The sequence below is a fragment of the Paramacrobiotus metropolitanus genome, unplaced genomic scaffold, assembly GCF_019649055.1.
Source record: "Paramacrobiotus metropolitanus isolate TYO unplaced genomic scaffold, Prichtersi_v1.0 Parri_scaffold0000058, whole genome shotgun sequence".
Lineage (NCBI taxonomy): Eukaryota > Metazoa > Tardigrada > Eutardigrada > Parachela > Macrobiotidae > Paramacrobiotus > Paramacrobiotus metropolitanus.
This window is the reverse complement of record NW_026570278.1, coordinates 278,726-302,792: the sequence shown is the minus strand read 5'-3', so window position 1 is coordinate 302,792 and position 24,067 is coordinate 278,726. Positions and strand designations below refer to the sequence as shown.

Below are 24,067 nucleotides of genomic sequence, written 5' to 3'. Positions count from 1 at the left end.
TAGGGTGTCAGAAAGTCAAAAGATACAGCGCAGTTGCAAGCGCAGATAACTGTCTTACCGAATCGTTGATTATGGCTATCAAGCGTGCCTCATTCACTTACTGTCCCGAAGCAGTAATCGGCAAAACAAGCGACAATCGGAACAATTATGTAAACGAAGATATTTTCAGCCATGCAAATTCGTATGACCCTAATTAAATCAAACGCAGTTGTTTAACATGAGTCTGGAGTGTGGACTGCTGTCGTGATAAGTGTGTTCTACTTCTAACGGCAACATTATATGTTACCGTTCCGTATAAAGTATAAACTGCCTTTCGCCGCCGGAGTTTTTCTGTGAGCCCGATGAACGTCAAAGCGCAACTGAAGAGGACTGTCTCCTGGAATTATGCCGAAGGAAAAATAATTCATTGAATTTCCCTCAGACAGCCTTACTAAACTTCGAGTGTATTGGTGGCATAATTTTTACCTGGAAAATATTTTTTTCCGTGTGGAGCATGCAGATGCTTTCAGATAACTTGGGCAGGCAGTTTTTAGAGAGCTGTAAAATTTAACTGTTTGTACTGGAGAGTTTGCTAGAAACGTTCATCCGAAGGAAGTAATTCCCAGACACCACTTGAACGGACCCTGGCATTCGACAGGTTGTATGTAGACTTCCATGAAAAAAGAATGCGCTGGAGCTGCCGAATGCCGATGCATGCATGTGACAATCGGTATATAAGGCAGGCACCCGTAGTCAAGGTTTATACTGCACCACTATCATTAACAGTACTCGTTAAAAAATGCGGATTTCTGCTATTGTTTATTGTTTTGCGGCATGTGTCGTTGCTTTTGCTGTTTCCACCGAGGCAGACGACGGTAAGGGAACTAGAGATTTTGCTTAATATTTATAGCAATATAATTTGTGATGATAAATAATTCAGTTCTTTTTGTGCAGTTTCTTCGTCTGGACAGTTACCATGCGTCGACCGCAAAGCGTGTTCTGATAACAACGACTGTGACACTAACTGCGCAGCCGACTGCAGTGGTGGACGTGCAAATGTGTGGGTCTCGATCCAAAAGATAAGAAGGTGAAAGGAACGTGCAAACGAGCGCCCCAGAGCGCAGCGGCAGACAACAACGGCCCTGTTAACAAATTTAACATGATACCGGTAGCCGACACAAAGACTCCAAAACATTCCGGTTATGCCGTTTCTCCTCGTGTCCCCGGGCATGCCCCCGCCCCTGCTCCTGCCTCGGTGATCCCGATCGTGAACGCTCCATCTAACGGCCGACCGCGCCCTCCTGGATTTCAGGTGCCCCCTCGCCCTGTGACGATAAACAAAGGCTAACCGACATGAACTAATTCTGCTATTTAATTGAAGAAGATTTCCTGTCGCAGTGCTTATGCTTTTCCTTGAAACCCTTAAGGCCCGCTTTATCATCGACATCATCATTATTAACAGTGGCTTCATCTTATTATTATTTCACTCTTCCCGTTTATTTTGATTCGCCATGTGCACGATACCCTGGCAAGGACCAAGGCAGTAATAACTTAATAAGGCATTAATTACATATTAAGTGGATGTTTGGTTTCCAGAAAATATTTTCTCAACATTCAACGAAAGTCGTAGTATTACAGTGACACTCTTCGTAATTCTTGCACAATTCTCGAGCAAGCTCGTTTTTTTCTGCCGTTTTGAGTGAGTGGCTACAGTGGAAAACAGTGCACTATTAGAAACTCTCACTAAGAACATTTGTTGCTGTCTATTTGCACCACGCCTACACGGTGCCGCGTGAATTTACCGCCGAAACAGCTAGGAACAGTTTTCGGTATGTATCCGAGTTAAAAGACTCACGCACTGCGGCCACGTATAAAGCAGCAGATGTACGAGTACCTATAACATAGTTATTGTGAATGTTTATAATTATTATAACTGCCACTCTGGCACAAACTCCCTGCAACGGGCCTTTGGACGTATGTATGTAGTGCAGTACACTGTACAATCATCGCATTCACCACAGTACACATGCTGAGGCTTGAACTGCTGCGTATAAAGAGTGGCGGTGACTGTAGGTCTGCAGGCCTTTCGTTGTAGTGCAGCGGCTCGCATGGTGTGGCTTAAATGTGTCCTTGTCGGTTTTCTACACCGCAAATAACTTAAACGGGAAGCCGATTTTGAAATTTTCAAAAAAAAACACACTTTCTTGAACCCGCCAGAACAAAATGCTGTGGGCAAAACAAATCAGGAGAGAAATAACTGAAGCTTGCCCACCTAATCAGTAAAGTTGAAATCAGCGCATACTCACCAAAATATGAGGGCCAATGTCAAAACGCCGGCAGAATTTTCTGCCGACCGAATTTCTGTGTGGTCAAAATGCCGGCCGAATTTCCTGCCGGCAGAATTTTTGTTGGGTTAAAACGCCGGCCGAATTTCCGGTGGTCAAAACGCCGGCAGAATTTTTTCAAAATTTTCAACTGTAAGTAAAAATACTAAAAAATATTACCTGCATCGAGGCATACTTGCCACGCGGTGTATAACAAAGGCTGGGACTCTACACATATACAATTACACAAGTATCTTTATCGGTAGATTTTCAGTTTCGTTGCCGCTGGCATCGTGCGTCTAGTAATCTTCCTCCATGTCGGATATGGATGCCAATCATGCCATTAAGCCGGAAGATACCAGTTATCCAAACGCATATTAACATAACATATGACCCATCGCGTCACTAACTGCTATGCGTATCCGTCCCAAAAAACGTTTTGATTATAATGCTATCAGCGCTTCGAATCCGATCGCAGCGGTTGCTGTGCTGCGCGACGAATAATGCGGAATTTAAATTAAAATTAATTGATCGATGAATTATTTAGTAATTAAATTCAAATATTACGTAACGGCCATGGGTGGGGGGGGGGTGGTCTATCAAAAGTGTTACACTTTGTTACATGGGGAAGGGGGTCCAGAAATTTTTGTTACGTGCGGGCCGACACCCCATAAAAAAACTAAAAAAATTAGTATACAGATATTTTAATTGTATTTTATAGAGGGGGGTGGTCGGCCTCTTCATTACGTATGCAGCTGGGGGGTAGAAAATTTTGTTATGTGGTGTTACAAGGGGTGGGGGGTGGTCAAAAATCGCAAAATCGCGTTACGTAAAATTTGAATGACGCCTTTACGAGAGTCAGCTGTGCCAGTCTACACTCAGAAGTTCTGACTTATCTCAGGTACGTTTCAAAAGGGATCAGACTAGATAGCACTTCGGTGTTATTGCCGCTGTGGCATTGTTGAACGCCTTGTTTGTCTCTTTTGCGCGGCTTTTGCTTTCTCTCCCGGTCTCTCGGGAGTTTCTATGCACGCTGTCCATGCAGCAGCACTAAAAGCGTGCCGATAAAGATCCTTATGTAACTGTTATGTAGAGTGCCCAGATCTTTGTTATACACCGCGTGGCAAGTTTACCTCGAGGCAGGTAATATATTTTAGTATTTGTATTATAACTAATTTAAAGTCGAAAATGTTGAAAAAATTCTGCCGGCGTTTTGACCCAACAAAAATTCTGCCGGCAGGAAATTCGGTCGGCATTTTGACCACACAGAAATTCGGTCGGCAGAAAATTCTGCCGGCGTTTTGACATTGGCCAAATATGGGCCTTATATCCTTATATCACTTTGTAGAATAAAATGTGTAGTATTTTAATAAATTTTTTATTTTCCGGTAGGTATTACTAATTTTGTGTACTAATCATCCAAACCAAGTACGGGAAAGCGTTCCGTGACGTCTATGCGCGCACATCAAAGATTGCCGCCCATCGCGCACCTGAGATACGAATCTTCTCTAACGTCGTGTAAGAAAGACCTATCCAGTTTAGTGGGGTACTATCTCCACTTGTCCGACCACGACACAATCGGATAGAGCGACTCTTATCTCAAACTGTTGGGAAGAAGTAGTAGGATGGTAGAAGTAGAAGTCGAAGATCAGGAACAAGTCAGGAACTGCTGGAACTCAGGAATCCCTGCTGTAAACACGAGAAATATGCAAGAAGAAGAAGAGTATACGTTACCTGACCTCACGCTAGATGGTAGCCGAAGCGTATGGGAAACTATCCATCAACTCGGTACTACGAGGCATGAAGATCGAAGAACAAGAAGAGACCAAAGGTCACGGGATGCAAGTGGGAGCTAGTGGGTAACCTATTACGCCACGAGACTATCCGAAAATGATAATGCACGTCGACGAAGTAGAGGGAAAACCCCTGACATAAGTGAAAGGTCACTAAGAGGTCAGTTAGCAAGGTCCTCACTTGGAAAGAGATCCCAGGGCAAGAAGTCTGAAGTTGATCAGGTCGTGAACAAAGCACTACTTCTTGTTGAAAGAAACTCTTAACATTTGTGTGGGCGACGAGCGCCTTATATAGTCTGGGCACGCGCAGGTGCGACTCTTTGTACGCGCAGGTACGGTTCTCAGAACAATAGGGATTTAGAAACTAGCCAATACTCTACGATCACTGACACGTGGACTAATCAAAGACAGCATCAACACAGTATTAACTAATCAAGGAAAAGGGTCAGCTCGTACACTAGAACAATAGGTAAAGCTACGTCATTGACACGCGGTCACGTCGAAATGGCAAGTCGCGGTCAAAGTTCTCTGCTGGACATTTCTCAGAAGTATCGACTCGAACTCGGGGTCATGACTCAAGTAGTCGTTGTAGTAAGGTCTAAGCCTAAGCCTTGGAGAGAAGTAGTAAAGATGTGTACTAAGAGACGCCAGTACACGTCACTAATGCTGATCGCGGTATGCTGCATCGCATGGTTATCAGTCGGCAGATCATATATGCGGATTCAGTGCGAGCTGAAGTGAAGTCAGCTGTATCTTCTGAGCACTGAACGGCATAATTTTTGTTTTTGATTCGTAGAACCAGAAAAACTGCAATTCAAAGATTACTATACTTTAAAACGTATAAAAATAATAGTAATTTGTCGGCACTCTATGCAAACAGAAAATTAGAGCGAATGACAACTTCTTTTTATCGCTTACATAGCTGCCGCACCGGCAGGCCAGCGCTCAAGATCCGAATGAAGATCGGTACTTATCTCCGATGCGGCATCATGGGCGGCATCTTGATGTGCGCGCGTAGACGTCACGGAACGCTTTCCAATCTTTGGTTTGGATGATTATTACACAAAACTAGTAATACCTACCGGAAAATAAAAAATTTATTAAAATAGTACACATTTTATCCAAGCGATATAAGTCTCATATTTTGGTGAATATGCGCTGATTTCAGCTTTACTGGTAAGGGTATGTTCCCATTCACTTATGATAGTGACTCACACAAGTGTCATTACGGGTAGGAATTATCATTTTGTTAAACACAGTCCACTCATTTTGATAAACACAAGTAAAAATATTGGTACTATGGCTTCTCCACACGAAATTAACGAGAATCCAGCATGTTCCCTAAGTTTTGAAAGGATCAACGTTTCCATATTATGGAACTTTCGCGTTAATGCTTCGAATAAACTCGTACAATAACGTCTTGCACAATAAATGTTACGAGTAGCAGCGGTAGGCCTAATCGCCTCTGATATTAGCAAAAATCTGCGGATAACTGCGCTCGCTACGGGGCGGCGGCACACGAATTTGCGTGTTGGGAGAATGTGGTTAAATTGATATTTATGCCATTTGCACCCCGCGGAATCGGTTTCGCACAGTCGACGGGCAAGAAAACATCTTCTCGAGACAGTGGATAGCTCCTTGCGTACTTCCGGAAAGCGTACACCTCGCCCGCCTGGTTGAAATCCTCGTGCAGCAGCAATGAGTTATTAGACCACCACTGGCGGAACCAGGCGAAGTCGCAGCCGCAATGCAATCGCCATAAATATTCGCGAATTCGTGGTCCAAAATCCCGTGTGGGTTTGGTTCCGGTGTAATAGATACCGTGTTCCAAACTGAGCAAACGCAACTCTGACAGATAACTGAAAGCGCCGATATGCAGACTGTGGATTGTGGTGTTAGAGAAAATCAGCAGGCGCAACTTTGGGAGCAGCTGAAAGTCGTCTCGCTGGACGTCCAGATCGCTGCAATCCGAAATGCAATAGTCCAACAGACTCGTCAGTTGGACTATTGCATCAGTCAGTTGGACTCGTCAGTTGGACTATTGCAGCAGCATTGGCGTCCCGCGGCGCGCTCTGCGATTTGTCACGTACGATGTTATTTATTACGTCACCAAATTGTAATTTCTATATATAATTACAAGTACCAAATCTTATTACCACTGAGTTGTATATTCAGTTGCACAAATCAGATAATAAAATATTAACATAGAAGCAAGAAAACTTATGCGTGACTGTACTGTATTAAAAGCGGTTAGCATAGCAATAAAAGGTCACAAAAACACAGTTTAAGTAATTTTGGAAAAAATATTAAGCTGAATCATTTATTCGTCTTGCGAGCAAGACATCTCCGAATCCGATTCTTCTACGGAACGCTCGTCATCGGATTGGCTCATTTCCGAATCACTTTTGCCAATGGAATCTGCACGATCGTCACTGTGAATTTCCGGATGGTCACCTGAAAAAGTAATGATAAGGGTTTATTACCGTCATTGTATGTATTGTGGAACTCAGCAAATTGATTACCATGGAGTGCTTCTTTAGCCTTATCAATATAGGATTCCAGGTTATCCATTGCATTGGAAATATCCTTTTCATTGGAGCATTGAGTCAGATATCGGTTAGCAACGAGCTTGCTGACACGGTTAATTTCACTTGCTATGGGAACAAAGGATTCACATCCTACAGTAAAACGCAGAAAGACTTTTATTTTCGAGCAGAGTAAATACAAACCGTAACCTACCAATCGAAAATCTGGTCTTGTTCAACTTGGATTTCAAGTCAGCACAGGCGCCTGTCAGTTTAGTGATATGCTCGGCTCTACCGTCACCATAATTGATTACAGCATTGGATAAGTTCGATAACTCTCCCCATAAAGCCAAATAGACTTTGGATCTGGCTTTGATTTCTGTCTTTAACAAATTTGCCACTGGAAGAACCTTACTGGCCGTGCCAATGTTAGTGCGCATATCCTTTTCCAGGAGCTTGGTTTCATCTTTTTTCTGTTTGTTGTCAGCGATGATCTTATGTATTGGTTGGTAATCGGCTTTTGCATAATCTTTAATTTCATCAATCCAGTGTCCCTCGCCAAATGCAGGCATACTTTCTGGAGGACATAATTGTAAATGCTGTTCGACCCTCTGAACGTGAAATTGTTCCATTGCTTGGGCAGCGTCTAGCAGCTTCTTCAACAATACAACGAGTGCCGTGAACAGCTTTTTCTGTTGGTGATGCAAATAAGCAAGATCATATGAGCTTTTCCGGAATCGGCGTACTAGCTTCCCCTGCAACATAATCATATGGGCCGTTGTATGTGATATACAATACAGATATAACTTACTGTTTCAGTACGCCACTTCTCAGGTTGACTGCTCACGTGCTTGGTGATGTATTTTGCTGTTTTATTCCGATAATCTTTGTGGCGGATGTAGTCAATGCTGGCCCAGTCTTGGAAATATTTGGGTAGCTTTGTAGAACGAGATTCGGCGGGGCATCTAATAAAAAATAAAATGTATTATTTTCCAAAAATGTTTGACGCACGCTAACTTGGCTGACAGTGTTACTGTCTCAAATTCAAACTTTAAAACACGATTTCTTTAAATGCAACACGTATTCCAAGCGTTTTTTTTGGAGCATCTTTCATTTGCGTGTTTTAGTACAAAACAGGCAACTGAATGATACTACAAAAATTAACACTATGATGCAGTGGACTGCCTAAACTAAGGGACATCATACATTTAAAGAGAACAAAACTAACTATAGAGTAGAAGAAATCCAGCTATTATTTATATTTCAATATCAAATGTGTAGATTTTTGCAACACCTCGCGTTCGCCCATTCTGTTAATTAAGCAGGCGTTACGTTAGGTGTTGCAAAAAGTAACACAATGATTCTGTGTGAAGCGGATCAATAAAGCATATAAAAATAAAGACAGAATAATCCATATGTTCTGAATAGATAACTGGCATTTTGTAAATGCGTTTATATATCAAATCATCAAGTAAAATTCCGCAACATGTTGGTCAGCTTTAAAATATACCGCCACAAATTCCAGCGCAACAAAATGCTGCACGTTAGTTTGTTTATTTATACAGAAGGTACTAGCAGCTTTAATGTTTACCAACCAGACAGACGACGAGCAAGCAGCCTCAAGGAACGGGCACTTTTCCGAGTAAAGTGATATGCTTAACCATGAACTGCCGGGAGATCCCGACGACTCCGGTAAGCGAATCTGGGCAATTTATATATTTTTCACGTTGTCAACTGGAAATGCTCTAGGATATGAAACGGATTCGGACCGTTCCGACAGCTCCTATGAAACAGAAGAAGAAATTGGTAATTAAGGATTTACATTTCGAAGGCATTAGAAAATCTCCTTAATTCAGATTTCGACTTTCAGGTGACTGTGACTGTACCGAAGAGCAACGCGGGGTCAATGGAGAATGTCAAGTTGCCTGTCATGGAAAATCTTGAGGAAACGGAAAAAAGGAGAATCCGAGCACATTCTATTTAAAGAGATGCTGGAGCTCTTGATAAATTTCCGATAGGTGTTCAACTTTTTTAACACCCAATATATTGCATTTTCCACTATTAAAGATTACGCATGTGCCCTTTTCTAGCTTAACTGTCATTCCCGGAAATATTTCAGGTTCATAATATTTGTCTGCAGTTGAATGACCGATACTCTCCAAATTTTGTCGATTAATCTGACATGAACCAATTATGTTGACAACCTGATATTTCGTTATACGTGCTCTCTTGTATCCCATAGCGACAAGTTTTCGACAAAAGTACCGTGCGTATTTTTTCGAATCAGAAATCGTTTTTCCACCATTAATAGTTATTTTTCCGTTGCGATATAACTGACAGTGGAATTTATTAGGGAAAATAACGCGCCACAAAAGGCAGGAAAACTTTTTTGGATTATATTCTGTGATAAAATTTCGGTTAGCATTAACGTATTCCAAATTAATTTCCTCATTCAACTCTGCAGTCGCAACAATATTTGTTATGTGAGCCATGTATCCCAAAGTTGGTTACGATCTCAGATTCCAGTGGCCTTTCGGTGCATTAATATGTGGTCCGACAATGAGCGGAAAAACACAATATGTTCTCAGAATGCTGAAAGGTAGTGCAATGGATGTTATGCCAACAAGAGTCGTGGTAGCTTATAGTCAATGGCAGGACTCTTATGAGGAAATTAAAAAAGTTTTTCCGTCAGCAGAATTTATAAAGGGATTACAAGGAGACCTCCTCGAAAACGAATACTTTTCCAAAACAGATAACAATCTTTTAATAATTGACGATTTATCCGGTGAAATGGCGAAGAGTGAGCTAGCCACAAAATTATTCACACAGGGCATACACCACAGAAACTTATCGGTAATTTATATAACGCAGAATTTATTTAAACAAGGCAAATCAAGTAGAGACATAACTTTAAATACGCAGTACATTGTGCTATTCAAAAACGTGCGCGATAACAGTCAGCTTGATTATTTATCACGGCAAACAGGATTTAAGCACTTGAAAAAAGCCTATAATAAAATTACATCAATCCCGTACGAGCCTTTGGTTTTGGATTTAAAACCAAACTGCCCGGATTATTTACGAGTTAGATCACATGTTGTACAGGAGAATAAAACCGACATACAAACAGCAAGAATATATACGGATCCAAATTTCTGTGCCATACCATCACCATGACCAGACATTTAAAGGAACTTGCGCCGTTTTTATTGTTTCTCTCGTCTCTTAATGCAAAAGATCGAAAGGCCGTGGCGAATCATTGCAACAAAAAGCATATTAAAGGGCTGGAAGAGTGTTGTTTAAATATTGTGAAAAACACTGTAAACTTGTCACCAGCTGATACCCAAATCTGTAGGCGCTGGAAGAGACCTATACGATTATTGGCATTGCGTCGGTATCCTGTAAAATCCAAAAAAGCGCTCCTGACACAAAAAGGTGGTTTCCTTGGAGCTGTTCTTCCAGTGTTAGCCAGTGTACTAGCTGGCGCTCTTAATGCTCAATAAAAAAAACAATGGAAGTGCATTACATTGTTCCGGAGCGAGACATTAAAAAGCGGGCAGCTGAACTCACTGTTTTGCAAGCTCCGCCCGAAGCAAGTAACATTTTATCGTTGGGTGACCTGACGGCAAAAATTCTGTCAAGTACAAACTTGAGCGAATGGCAAAAAGCCCAATTACTTAGCAAGAATTTAGAGCGTTTCATGGCATTAAAGCCGCGAGCACTCCAAGAAGGCAATCCCTTGGACAATCTTCCTATAAATATAAACGATACAACTTCTGCGGTTCCATCGGTCCTATCGACCCCGTTGGCTGAGCACAAGAAGGTCAAAAGAAAAAGATCGCGAAACACTACGGCCACACCGACAACACGGAGAAAAATCTACAAGAAAGCTCTAACGGATATTGATTCTGACAACGCGGGGTCGGACGGGTCAGGGGGATATGATACGGAGCCTCCGTTGTCGTATCTGGAGCCTATTGTGAAGATAAAACGCGGAAAGCGAGTGCTCGAGCAATCAATGAACGAAACGAAAATATCGCCACAAAACAAATATCAAGCAGTAAGCCCAAAGAAACAACTTCCCCGAAGGGGAGCTCGAGAGCGAGAACAGACAAAGTTTTTTATTCAAGGACAGGGTATTAAAGGCCGTTGGTTAAAAGTTTTGTGAAAATGTCTGGATGCGTGCCTTTAAATTTAAATTTCGGGCAAGGAATGAAACTGAACTGTGTTTCATCTTGTTGCTCTGATGACAGCGACGAAAATAAAATAGAAGACTCTTCTAAAGAAGTAGATAAACCGAACGTACCAGTCAAATTCGACCAGCCTGTATCCAATGGATCAACACTACCTCAACCCGAGCGCACTGAGTAGTCTGGGAGGATTAGACCGTTTCTACAAAAATCTGCCGGAAAATGCTTCAAAAGATGAAGCAAAGCGAGTTTTGGAGGGTATTGACGCGTATACATTGCATAAACCTGTAAGGCGAAAATTTAGAAGGAACCCGGTTATTGTTCTCAACAAAAATTCACAATTACAAGTCGATTTGATGGACATGCGAAAGTTCAAAAAATGGAATAAAGGATACACTTATGTGCTTGTTGCCATTGACTGCTTTTCTAAGAAAATAGAATGCGAACTAATCAAGTATAAAGACGGTCCATCTACGGCCGTGGCATTGGGTAAAATTCTGAACCGCATGGGTCCATTTGACAAACTACAGGCTGATAAGGGTCGTGAATTTTTTAATAAGCATGTAAAACAACTACTCCGCCAGAAAAATATTGTGTTATTTAGTTCGGAAAATGATGACATAAAATGTTCAATGGCAGAACGCGTCATTCGCACGTTACGTGATCGCATCTGGCGTTTATTCACAAGTCGAAAATCGCCCCTATATCATGATCAGTTACAAAACATTGTGAACGCATATAACAATACCCCGCATTCTTCACATGGCTTAAGCCCTTTGGACGTTTCTGATGAGAATTCTCTTCTCGTATTTAATCGACTTTATGGCAATACGAACCAAAAAAGAAAGAAAGCAATATTTAAGGTAGGCGATTCAGTCAGAATTGCAAAGAAAAAAAGAGATTTTGAAAAAGGATTCGAAACAAATTTTCAAGAAGAGCTATTTAAAATTGCAAAAGTCATACCTCATACGCCAGAACCTGTCTATCGGCTTGCAGATTCAAAAGGTGAAGAAATATTAGGAAAATTCTATGCAGCCGAACTAACACGGATTCGAAAATGAATAGTCTGCAATATCAGCAGCCATTTTACGTAACCCTTCCCAGTGATGCATGTACGGATATTTATATGGATAATACGGCCTCCAGTTGGAAAACCAAACTATGCAAAACAATTTCATTAACTGGCAAGTGGGAGGTGGCTGTTGTGGAACTATGTTATCCGAATTCCATGTACAACCTTCCCGGAGAACAGACGATGGACTGTTTTCAAGTGTATGATATTGTTCCAAATTCGGAAAGTAAAATCGGAATGGAAAAATTTATTTTTGAAAAAAAACGTATAACCTTGCACGCAGGAAACTACACTAACGATCAGATCATTGAGGCAATATCTCAACAAGCACCAAAGCTTCTACTTGCAAAAGGACAAGAATCCAAAAAAAGGAAAGCGTTTTCCATTCAGCTACTTCCCAATAATCAGAAAGTGCAAATCATAATCGCAGCCAATACAGTTATTTTAGCGATTAATAATGAGTTGCTCAAACGAATATTAGGAATTCACTATCGACAATTGTTTGGCTATCCAGATTCTGTAAACACGAGTGACCAACCGCAGAGTGTCGACGGTTTAAAACAACTAGAAGAATTTTTTATTGAAAAGAAAAGGCAAGAACAAATTTCGACAGCGGTATCACCAGCGGCAAAAATCTCAGCACCCGTAAAGGAGGCAGTATTACCGCCTTCACCCGAAGTGCGAATAAAACCAACTCCAACTCTACCTTCTGTGCCAGTATCCACTACGCCGCCGAAAATAACGCAACCGAATTTAAAACCTGTCGAAGGCAGTCAAGCATCAAGTTCAAAGAAAACAGGTCCGTCCCAATCTTCTAACCCTTCAGAGCCGGTACAAAAAAAATCGAAGCCAGCGCCGATTTTAATAAAGAGTTTTACGTGCACGGCACAGGAAGCTATCAACGCGAAGATTGGAAATCAATCTTTGTATATTTATTGTGATGTCGCAGATTTTACTTTGCTGGGAGACACATACGCGCAAATTTTAAGAGCAGTGCCTATTAAGGACACCGAGGCATTCAAAATTATAACCGAACGCTTTGAAATGCCTCATTATGTTCCACTTTTACGTCCGATTTTCGACAAAATTGAGGTAACTATAGCTACGGATCTCGGTGATAACGCTAAATTCTCGACCGGAAAATCAATGGTTAAACTTCATTTTCGGCCGGCAAGATATTAAAAATGGGCTATAAAAATTTTGTTCCGGAAGCAAGCTTATTTGATGATTTGTTGGGACATACTCAGCTAGGTGGTGGATTTGTGCGTTATCGCGGAAGCTACCAGAACGGTGGCGGTTTCGGAAGTTTTCTTCGGGCCGTATTTTCCAAAGTGGCGCGCTTTGTTGCGCCAGTTGTTAGGGCTGCTGCGCCGCAAGCACAAGCTGCTTTAGCTGCAGCGACTCCTCATTTAAAAGAAGCGGCGAGCACGGCAGTACAAGAAGTAGCCAAATCTGTTGGCAGCAGAATTGCACAAGCTCATGCCCCAGCCCAGCAGTCATCTAACGGTGGCAAAAAAGGAAGAAAAGGGGTATTAAAGAAGGCATTCAAACGAAAACGCATTACAAAAATCGGACGTGTTCCTCCATTTGATCTCCCAGATTACATATAGAAAAATGACTTCCATAATTGAAGGATCGGAACCCGCTATTGCCGCTGAATCGCATATCTTCGCAATTCCTCCGTCTTTTGCAGACCGGTTCCGAACGGAAGAGGAAAGAATAGGACCAACAGCAGCAATTCCGGAAAATATTCCGGCCGGTGGTGACATTAATTTTTACATTGCCCCCTCATCAAATGCCATGGTTTCCCTGCCAGACTTAAGCATAGAATTAGAAGTAGCATTAAAAAAAAGGAATACAGACAACAGTTGGGACCGAATCCAAATGACGGATACTTGTGCTCCTGTCAATAATCTAATTCACTCAATGTTTCAATCAGTTCAGGTTTCAGTAGCTAACCGACTGGTTAGCGACTGTGCAATCTACTACCCCTACCGGGCAATGTTTGAGTGTCTACTGAGTTATACGAAGGATGCAATGGGAACACAGCTGACTTCTAGCGGTTTCTATTTGGATAAAGCTGGAAGCTTTGATGACGCTGCTGGCAACACGGGAGAACAAGCTCGCCTAACGCTTTTTACAAAATATGAATACATTCCCCTTAGCGGAAAATTATTTTCCGACATTTTCATGCAAGACAAGCCATTGATAACAGGAGTTCCACTACAGATACGTTTTGTTTTGCATAAACCAGAATTTTATTTACGCGATTGGGCAAATCCGGTAACCAGTGAATATAGGCTGTTTATACGCAACCCAAGAATTTTCGTACGACGTTATGTTGGTAAGCTAGGGTTGATAGAAATTATTTATTCCAACTGAAAAAAATTAACAGTTTTCTTTGAAAAAGTTCAATTATGGCTATTACAGGTGTTCCAGAGTACATGAATGCCATTAGCAAGCGGTTGCTGACAACAACGGCAAAGTATCCAATTGAACGCGTTCTCATGCGTCCGATCGAATTACCGGCTAATATTCAAAGCACTGTATTTAACAACATTCACATTGGTCAGGTTCCGAAAGTCTTATTTGTAGCTTTTGCCACTGCGGATGCTTTCAACGGCACAAAAAAGGCTAATCCTTTTAATTTTCAACATTTCAATTTATCTCAAATCAGTGTTGAAGTTGATGGACAATCCTTCCCTAACCGACCGTACGAACCGGATTACGCAAACGGAAAGTATTTAGACTGCTACGATGGTCTTTTAGACACTTTAGGAAGGCGCAATAGTCCTTTCGGTGCGCTGCCATTTAATCGAGACGAATATGCAAAAGGATTCTGCATTTATGGTTTTGACCTGACTCCTGGAGGAACTGGGCTTGGCCCACTGAGTTTGATTCGTCAAGGGAATCTGGGTATTCGTGTAGTCTTCAGTGAGCCGCTGAGACAGCCGACGATCATGATTACGCTTCTTACGTTTGACGCGGTGATAGAAATTAACAATTTCCGCCAGTTAATTTGTGACTTTACAAATTAATATGGATAATCTGACAATAACCAAACTTTTATGTGAGAATTCGGAAACAGCAAGAATATTTCAAGGGGTTTATGCCCGTGACGCACTTCCTAAACGAACTGAAAATTTACCAGCAGCCTACATTGTCAACACGGACGTATCCACCGGACCTGGTGAACACTGGTTGGCATTCTATCAAAGTGAACCAACGTCAATTGAATTTTTCGACTCTTACGGACGGCCTGTGGAGCTTTTTTGTCAGATTAAAGACTGGATAGCTAATTTAAAAGTCGTTTATCAAATGGAACGCATACAACAAACATTTTCGACAGTCTGCGGGCAATTTTGTATTTTTTTATTCATAAGCGCGCTAGCGGAGAATCATATAAAGACATTATTCATTATTTCACTGAGAATTATGCTAACAATGACGCAATGGTTTGTCAATGGATAAACAATCACTTTAACATTAACACAGCAATGTATGCAGAGCTTACGTAGAATTAAAGGAGACAAAGAAAAATAAAGCAACATCAGCACATCTTTTTGGGTTTTACATTTCCTTTTTTTGGTCCCTGAGGTAGTAAAAACGGTATAGTAGTAGTAACAGTATCGTTAGCAGCAGCAGCAGCAACAGTAATAAACATGAATTTTTTTGGGGTTTTACATTTCACAATTTTTTTTTATCACAAGATGCATGCAGAAAAAGATATTAAGCAAACGAGCACACAGGAGAACGCTACCGTCTTAGGCGCTATCGGTGTTGGAGTCGCCAACGTTGCCATCGCTTGCACTGGTTCCATCTTCGGCTTTAATGGCGTTGTTAGGTCCTTTCGGCTTCCCATTGACAACTTCCGTAAGCTTCAGCTTCTCCACGGCAATTCGCTTGACGGATTCCCATAGCGCTTCCTTGTGCTGTTCCAGAAACTGCTTGGCGTTGAAACTCAGAATGTTGTCGAATCCAGTAAGTTGACCCCATGGACGTAGCAACAGCATCATCCCAATCAACCGCTTACCGTTACCGAGCTCGGTAATGATGTCGTTCGTCATCTCGTCGGTTAAATTCAGCGGATTTATACCCCACTCACACGAATGACTAGCCTCACGGACAGTCGGCTGTGTAAACAGCGTAAGCATTTCGCCACATCGAGCACAGTTTTCGTGCAAGCGATCCAACCACATACCATACATGGCAAACGGCAATCCAGTCAGCAGGGAAGTAAAATCGGCATCCGCCAAAGTTGCAGTTGAAACCGGAGACTTACGTGCTTTCAACAGAGCATCAATGTCACGAAACATTGTCAGGTCCTGTATGGTCGTGCGAAGTGATTCAAAAGACTTGATGCCGAACGAGACGCCGTTTTTCGTGGCCTGCATGTCCCCATTCCCTCGCTTACAAAACTGGCGGATGTTTGCCAGTGCCACATTATCATAACTGGACCATACAAAGTAGACATCATTGCCAAGATGGAAGAGCGTTGACAGATTGCCACTACTCAGCTGTGGGTCGCGAATTAATGTGGCATTGGCAATGTTGTTCTAGATTAAGCCGACAAGCCGCATAAACTGGTCATTAGTCAGAAAAATGTGCTTCTCACCGACCGACCACTTGGCATCCGGACCTGGGTTGCTGGTGGTAAAATCCCCGATTACAAACTCCATGGCTTGAGTTTCGCTGTTAATTCGAGAGCAAACAAACTTATCGTAACCGAATTTCATCGTAGGGAAGCCTTCGTAATAAAACGCAATCTTTCCGCTGGCAAACTTTCGCTTGGCTTCGCCGACTAGATCATTTTTGTCGGGAACAAACGAACGCTTAACTGGTGGCAGGCCAGTCATTGCTTTTGTAAAGACTGCTGCTGCTGTAACACAATAAATCTGAATTCAATCAGAACCAAGAAAATCAAAATGAAAAGAATGACAAGAAGACTGACGAGAGTGCAAAGCAGACGCAGTCGACACAAGTGTTGCTGCTATATATCCACTGTCTTATGTCCATCAACAACAACTCTTCCATCGGGTTGCAATAAAATGAAGTGCAGCAAAATATTTCTCTGTTGCACAAAATTCTAGTGCGTAACAAGTATTACAAGCGCGTTGCTGTTATAACTTGCCAGTCACGCAAGTTCTCACGTCGTATTTGGCATCGTTAGGCGATCCAGAAGGTTAGGCTGATAGCTTATTTCATCAGGAGTAATTAGAAAATACCTAGATCCCTAATGGATCGTTTCGCAGCCATTCGAGGTACGCAGCAGCAGCGGCCTGATCCGCGATATCCAGCAGAGAGTGTTGAGAACCGTATGGAAACATTTCGCAACTGTGGGGGTAAAGTGAGCGAAGAGAATGCTCGAAAGTATGCTGAACTGTTTTGGTACTGCTCGGGAATCAAACATCAGATTCGTTGCCTGTTCTGCCACAAAATTAAGGGGACCTGTGAAGAAGGCATCTATCCAGTGGCTTGCAATGATGTTTGCACTGGGACAGTAGCTTTCAGATATCGGCAAGCGGCGTCAGCTAAAGTAAATGGAATTGTTGTCGACATTGATCAGGATAACATTGAGTACAACCACAGGGCGCCGAATAATCCAGAGTGCGAAAAGTATAATGCAATGTTGGCTAGAGCATTTTCTTTTGACGACCGGCCATGGCCTGCCGACAAACGACATTTGGTTTACAAGCTGGCCGAAGCAGGCTTTTACAATTGCGGTAAGTTTACCATGTGCGTGTGTGCGTTATAAGCAAATGCGATTAACTGCCGCATTTGCAACGGATGCGGCACAGCACAACTGCTCGGCTTATGGGCGACCGTTTAACCAAGGCGCACGGGGGTGGGGGACCCCCGTTGCTCGCTTCCGAAACGTTCGAAGAATGTATCGGAAGCGGTAAACAACGACGACCGGAGCGCTTCGCGCTCCGGGCGTCAGTTGTTTACAGGACAACACAAGTGTTTTCTCTGTTGTTGTGCCAGGGCTAGCTTCACCGGTACCCTTACTACCTCCGGATATCATTCGCTGCTTCTACTGCTATGTTTTTATTTCCGGATTACCGCAAGATTTTGAGCCATGGATTGAGCATGCACGAGTCTCTCCGGCTTGCGTCTATGTCATGAACGTGAAAGGCAAACGGTTCATCAATGATGTCATACGGGCTTGCCGGTCGCCCATTACCGATATTGGCTTTTAAGGTAAAGAAAAATAAATATGTATAAACTTGACACAACTGCTTCTGTAATTCTTTCTCAATATTGCAAACAGTCTTATATAAGATTTTGTTGTACAACAATTTATACATGAAAATACTTGTGTGATCCGCAGGTGTGCTGGTTATGGACACGAAAGCAGCTCTCTTGGGATACGAACCAGCGGCCATCGAACGGGCGAAAGCAAAGAATAAGGGGCGTTTCTACTTTTGGGAAGAAATGGAAGAAGCGCTCGAAAATCCGGACGTGTAATTTTTAGAGCAGACGTATTCACTGAAGGACGCTTTGGAGGTGCCTGTTGGAGACGATGCGAGCACTGTTGAACGACTGAAGTGTAAAATTTGTCTCGTCCGCTACGCCAACACGATGATCACCCCGTGCAAGCATCTGGTCATGTGTGGACAGTGCGCAAAATCTTCACTGGAACCAGGAAGCCAGTGCGCATTCTGCCGTCAGGCAGTGGAATCCGTGACGTCGATTTACTTTACTTGATAGCACGTTTTTCTGTGCAAGAATTTGTCGTGCAACAAAATATCACACCGCAAAATACTGTGCCTCATATTACTTCTAGTTTACATATATATTTTTACATGTTGAAGATTTCATGGCTTGTGTGTTTTTTTCCTACTCTTTCTGACTCAGTTCAGATTTACTTGCAATATTGTTCTCATGGTTTTCGATTTTACGTGTCATACACCCACACAACAATATATCTGATTAAAATGGACAACAATTTCAGTTTTTTGGATGATACAGAAGATATTTTGAATGTGCTGTTGAAGGAATTTAATGCTAATCCACTTCCTCTACCACCACCACCACCACCAACACCAACAACTACTGCGACGGTGACAATGTCATCGTCTTTACCATTTTTGTCAAATTCTGGTGCATTAGGTAAGGGAAACAGCAGCAGTAATAAAACTTTTATTAGTCTTTTAATATTACCCAAAACGGCAGTAAAAATAACCAGGGATCGGCAACAATAATATAAGTTGTGTCTATTATTCAAAACTAAAATTGAACTTTATGAATTAAGCAGTGACAGCTGCAACAACAACAGCATCAAAAACAAAAACAACGGCAACAGCAGTTACACTTCAACCCACGGAAAATTTGCCGCATAATCAGCTGTCTGCACAACAGCCTGAGATACTGTCAAGTCCGTGGTCGCCACAACCGAATCAACCAGTTTTCAAAGGTCAGAAGCCACATTTGTAATTACTAATAAAAAAATCATAAAATTATAGGAAACTTGATAATAAAATATTAATTTTTGAACACTTTTGATGTTCTGTTTTAATATGTTGCAGACGAAACAACGGGAGCTGAAATCGTTCATTATGGTGACATAAAAATATATATACTGGTTTCTGATATCACTATTGTTAAATTGTCATTTTTTTCTTGCGAATAAGAGTATTTAAAATATACAAGGTCTTTTTGTGTTACAGTAGGTGACCAGATATTTCGTCTAACCACTTTATATGGACGTCGAGAGGATTTGAAACGTAATACTTGTGTAGACTCACATTGGTTACTACGTGCTATTGGAAGGGGCAGAAAAATAAATTTTCTTAATAAATTCTCCATAATTTTGCAGCTATTAATCCAGTACCTGGTTACACTGCGCGATATGAATGCTACAATGAGCGCCATCTCTACATCGTCTTGTCACCCTACAACATCCTCCCGGAATTGTGCTACGGTGATCAGCAACTACCCATTTCGTCAATCGAAGAAATTTTAACTACACTGCCCGCTATACCAACAGCTGTGGCACCCGCCACTACATCAATCCAACACCCACTTCAAACTGTTTATGCCGTTCCTACGTCCTCGACGACCGCTCCCGCTCTTCCTCTCTCCGAGGCAATTAATGGTAGAATTGCGCTTTGATTAAAACTTTACTTTCATTTTATAACAACGTGCTAAAATGTTTTTTAGGTACTCTGCCTACTGCTACTGGTGCGCCGACTAACAACAACAACAACAATAAAGACGACGACAACGAAGACCAGCATCTTGTTCCAGCAGCTAAGCGAACTAAATTGTCCCCAACGGCTTCGATGGAATGGATCACACAAAACTTTAGCAGTAAAAGAGACGAAAAGACATTGCGCAATAACTACCAGTTGTACCGAGACGCATATAGCATTCTGTACCGCAAAGGATCTACGAGTCCTTTTATTGCGTTTTTTTGCTCGTCAAAATTTGCGACAGTCGAATTTGTGATTGCCCGCCACAAAAATGCTCGATGCAACGAGCTCGTCATCACTCTGGATATTCTGGGCAAAATTGTTGAATGGACCAATTCAAACCTCTTTGCCAAAGGCCGCCACAAAGCTGTTTCCACCTCTACAGCCAATGCGCATGCGGGAACACTTTTCTGGTACGTTATTGATAGCCACACAAACACACAGGCCACTTTTGTTCACGAAAAGCGTTCCGCCACTGCCAGCGATGATTCATCGTTGGTGTTGCGTATAAAATCCGGAGACACCGCCTCCAAAAATAATATCGCCGACATAAAATCGGACGAGCTGGATTTTATAAAGCAGTGCTATAATCATTTCAACACAATTAAAGATTTGCTGCTGTAAGACTGATTTTTCTTTTCCATCTGTCAAAATGGCACGTGTGGTTAATGGTGATAATGCTGAGCATGATAATGGTAATAATAATGCTGATGCTGTTAACGATGTTGATGATGAAGATGATGCTGCTGCTAACGACGTTAATGATAATATCGATGAAGACCCTTTTCATATAAGAAATTTTTTTATTCTGAAACCAATAAACGATTATTATAATCGCCATTTCAAGATGACTTGTAAAAGATTTCAGTGTAAGGTACATCATCTTAGTCATATTCCGTTTTCCGAAATCCCTGATACAATTGCTGCTATTTTGGATGAAATTCTGAACAAAGTCCTAACTGATATTCCTGATCATGAAAGGTGTCGCATTAAACTACATAACCGTCATCTGGCGTACCCTATACATACACCTTTTATTCGCCGTGATCAGATGACAGTGGAGCGATTGATGAAAGAAGTTTCGCGCGTGTTGAATTCAAACCAGGAATTTGTGCTTGATGAATCCTTTGAGCTGGAAATTCACCACTCCAATCTTCCTGCTGGCTCTTGTCAATACGACGTACCCTTTCTATTGCGCAGAAAACTGGAGAAGATGAGCAGTGTTGTGCGCGTCCGTAATTCCGATAACCTTTGCTTAGCCCGTGCCTTAGTAATTGCCAAAGCCTTGGCTGATGAAGATACACAGTTATATAATCGTTTGTACCACTTGAAAGGTCTCCGTACAGCTTCCGATAAATCGCTGCAAACAAAAATGGCCAAAGAGCTCATCGCTAATACAGGATTGGACTTGCGGCAATACACGCTTGAAGATGTTCCGCTTTTTCAGCAGGCGCTACCCGGTTACCAAATCCTGATTACAAGTATCGACCATCTAAACTCAATTATTTTTGCTGGCGAATATGCAGAAAAAAAACTGCAAATTCTTCACCATAATAATCATTTTGACGTATTGAAAAGCCTACCAGCGTGGTTCAAGTCTTCCTACTGGTGTGATCGATGTAATCAAGGTTACGATCACAAGAACCGCCACCGCTGTATGTATCGTTGTAAGCAGTGCTTGAGGCCTGATTGCTATCCTGCTGGTGACGAAAAACTCTACTGTCCAGACTGCTGTCGTACATTCAACGGAGAAAACTGTATGGACCATCACCGCACCGCCGGTTCAGCAGGGAACGGAATCACAATTTGCCAGACCTACTTTGTATGCCAGTTATGTAAGTTGTTTGTTTCACGGGCGTCTCGCTCCACAGAACATGTCTGCGGAGAAATATTTTGTAATATCTGTAAATTGCACGCTCCGCAAGATCACGTCTGCTATATTGAACCGGAAGTTCTGACTGAGCAAGACATGGAGAAACACGAAAATGCAAAGTTTTTATACTTTGATTTTGAAACGTTTCCCTGTCCTGAGACCGGTAATTTCATTCCAAATTTAGCGGTAATACAGGATGACTCGGGTGAAGAGTGGATTTTTCCATCCGACATTACACAAATTGGCCGCGATATAACAAATGAATTCTGTGAATTCCTTTTTTCGGGCCTACACAGAAACGTCTACGTTTTGGCTCATAATTTGAGAGCCTTCGATGGGTTCTTCGTACTAAAGTGGCTTTTAAAAAACGGCATTGTGCCGAAACTCATCATGAATGGTGCAAAAATAATGCAACTAGATGTTGCTGATTTTGGTATTAAATTCAGAGATACTCTGAATTATAATCCTCAATCACTGGATGCCTGGGCCGAGGAATTTGGCGCTGCGGAACAGAAAGGAAAATTCCCACATCCAGTTAATCGACCCGAAAACTTTGGGAAAATTATTGCTTACCCGAAGAGAGAAGATTTCAATTACAGCCTGATGAGCAACAAGGACAGAAAAAAATTTATTAAAGCATTTTATCGAAAAGACCGCCGAAAGAAAAAAGGATTATATAACGTTAATGAAGAATTGGTAAAATATTGTCAGCAGGACGTAAACACACTGCGCGTATGTTCACAAGAATACAGGAAATTGTTCATGGATATTTCCAGTGGGCTGTGCCCGTTCACTTCGGCTCTCACCATCGCAGGAATTTGCCACTACTTTTGGCGGGCGCGGATTTTGGAGAAAGATTTGCTGGCTGTTGTCAAAAGTCCAAATCAGCGCTTGCGCTCTCTCAAATGCAGCAAGTGGCTTAATTACATTGAGAATACTGAGGGGAAGCAGCTGTTGAGAGAGTACAAGATTGGAAAATTTTTTGTCGACGGCTTTGACGAAGAAAATGAACTGATTTACGAATTCTATGGAGATTACTGGCACGGCAATCCGTGCACAACGAAGGCTACTTTCGTAAACCCGACACGAAAAATAACCATGCAAGATTTGTATTCTGCAACTATGGAGCGAGAAGTAGCGTTACGGGAGATGGGCTATTCAGTTATCCGGATGTACGAAAGTGAATATGATAAGCTCATTACAGAGGACGAAGATTTCAAAAACGGTATAAATGAGATTGAAATTATTCCGCCACTGCATCCAAGAGATGCCTTGTACGGTGGCCGGACGAACGGCACTCGCATTCACTACAAATGTGCCCCAGGAGAAGAGATACGGTATTTTTTATATAGAATAAATTTCTGTGTTCAGAACATATTTAACAGTATAATTAATATATATCAACTGTCTTCCAGGTTTGCAGATGTAATTTCCGAATATCCATTTGTGAATTCAAGAAAGCGCTATCCTGTCGGACCGCACGTTCGCATCGTTAAAGATTTTGATCAGAACCTGGAAAACTACTTTGGACTAATGTGCCTCACTATTCTTCCACCGAAACAGCTCTGGCTACCGGTTTTGCCATACAGAACGGGAAAGCTAACCTTTCCTCTCTGCAGAATTTGTGCTGACACGCAGCAGAACGCAACTTGCACACATACGGATGCTGAAAGGTCGTTAACAGGAGTGTGGTGTTCAGTGGAGATTTCTAAAGCTCTCGCCTTAGGATATACTGTCAGAAAAGTCCATGAAATCTGGCATTTTCCTGAATCACGGGAAGGCCTTTTTGCTGAATATATTCAGCATTTTCTTAAGCTCAAAACCGAGGCCAGTGGTTGGCCGTCGAACGTCCAGACCGATGAAGACAAGGAACGTTATGTTCAAGAATTTTTAGTGCGCGAAAGCGTCGCAATAGAACCAGCCAAGGTTATGAAAAATCCTGGCCTCCGTGCCTTAGCTAAACTGTTTTTAAATAAGTAAGTTTAATATATGCAAAACTGACAAAAGTCATTTTTTTATTATTTTATTTAAACATTTTCAGCTTCTGGGGCCGGTTGGGAATGCGTGAAGACCGGCTGACGACTCAATTCATTTCGGAACCGAAAGATTTTTATGA

General features: G+C 42.0%; 1 protein-coding gene across 1 annotated transcript; it reads left to right on the top strand.

Annotated features, from left to right (window-relative positions):
* The first annotated feature begins 13,497 nt into the window (after nt 1-13,497).
* On the top strand, nt 13,498-14,921 carry LOC129593007 (uncharacterized protein F54H12.2-like). Its single transcript, XM_055489186.1, has 2 exons — nt 13,498-14,227; nt 14,314-14,921. The coding sequence occupies exons 1-2, from the start codon at nt 13,498-13,500 to the stop codon at nt 14,919-14,921; spliced, it is 1,338 nt and encodes a 445-aa protein (XP_055345161.1).
* Nucleotides 14,922-24,067: the final 9,146 nt, after the last annotated feature.

Coding starts and splice junctions, on each gene's coding strand:
- LOC129593007 (XM_055489186.1), top strand. CDS start 13,498: ATGACTTCCATAATTGAAGGATCGGAACCCGCTATTGCCGCTGAATCG. Junction 14,228..14,313: donor TTTCGTACGACGTTATGTTG/GTAAGCTAGGGT, acceptor TGGCTATTACAG/GTGTTCCAGAGTACATGAAT.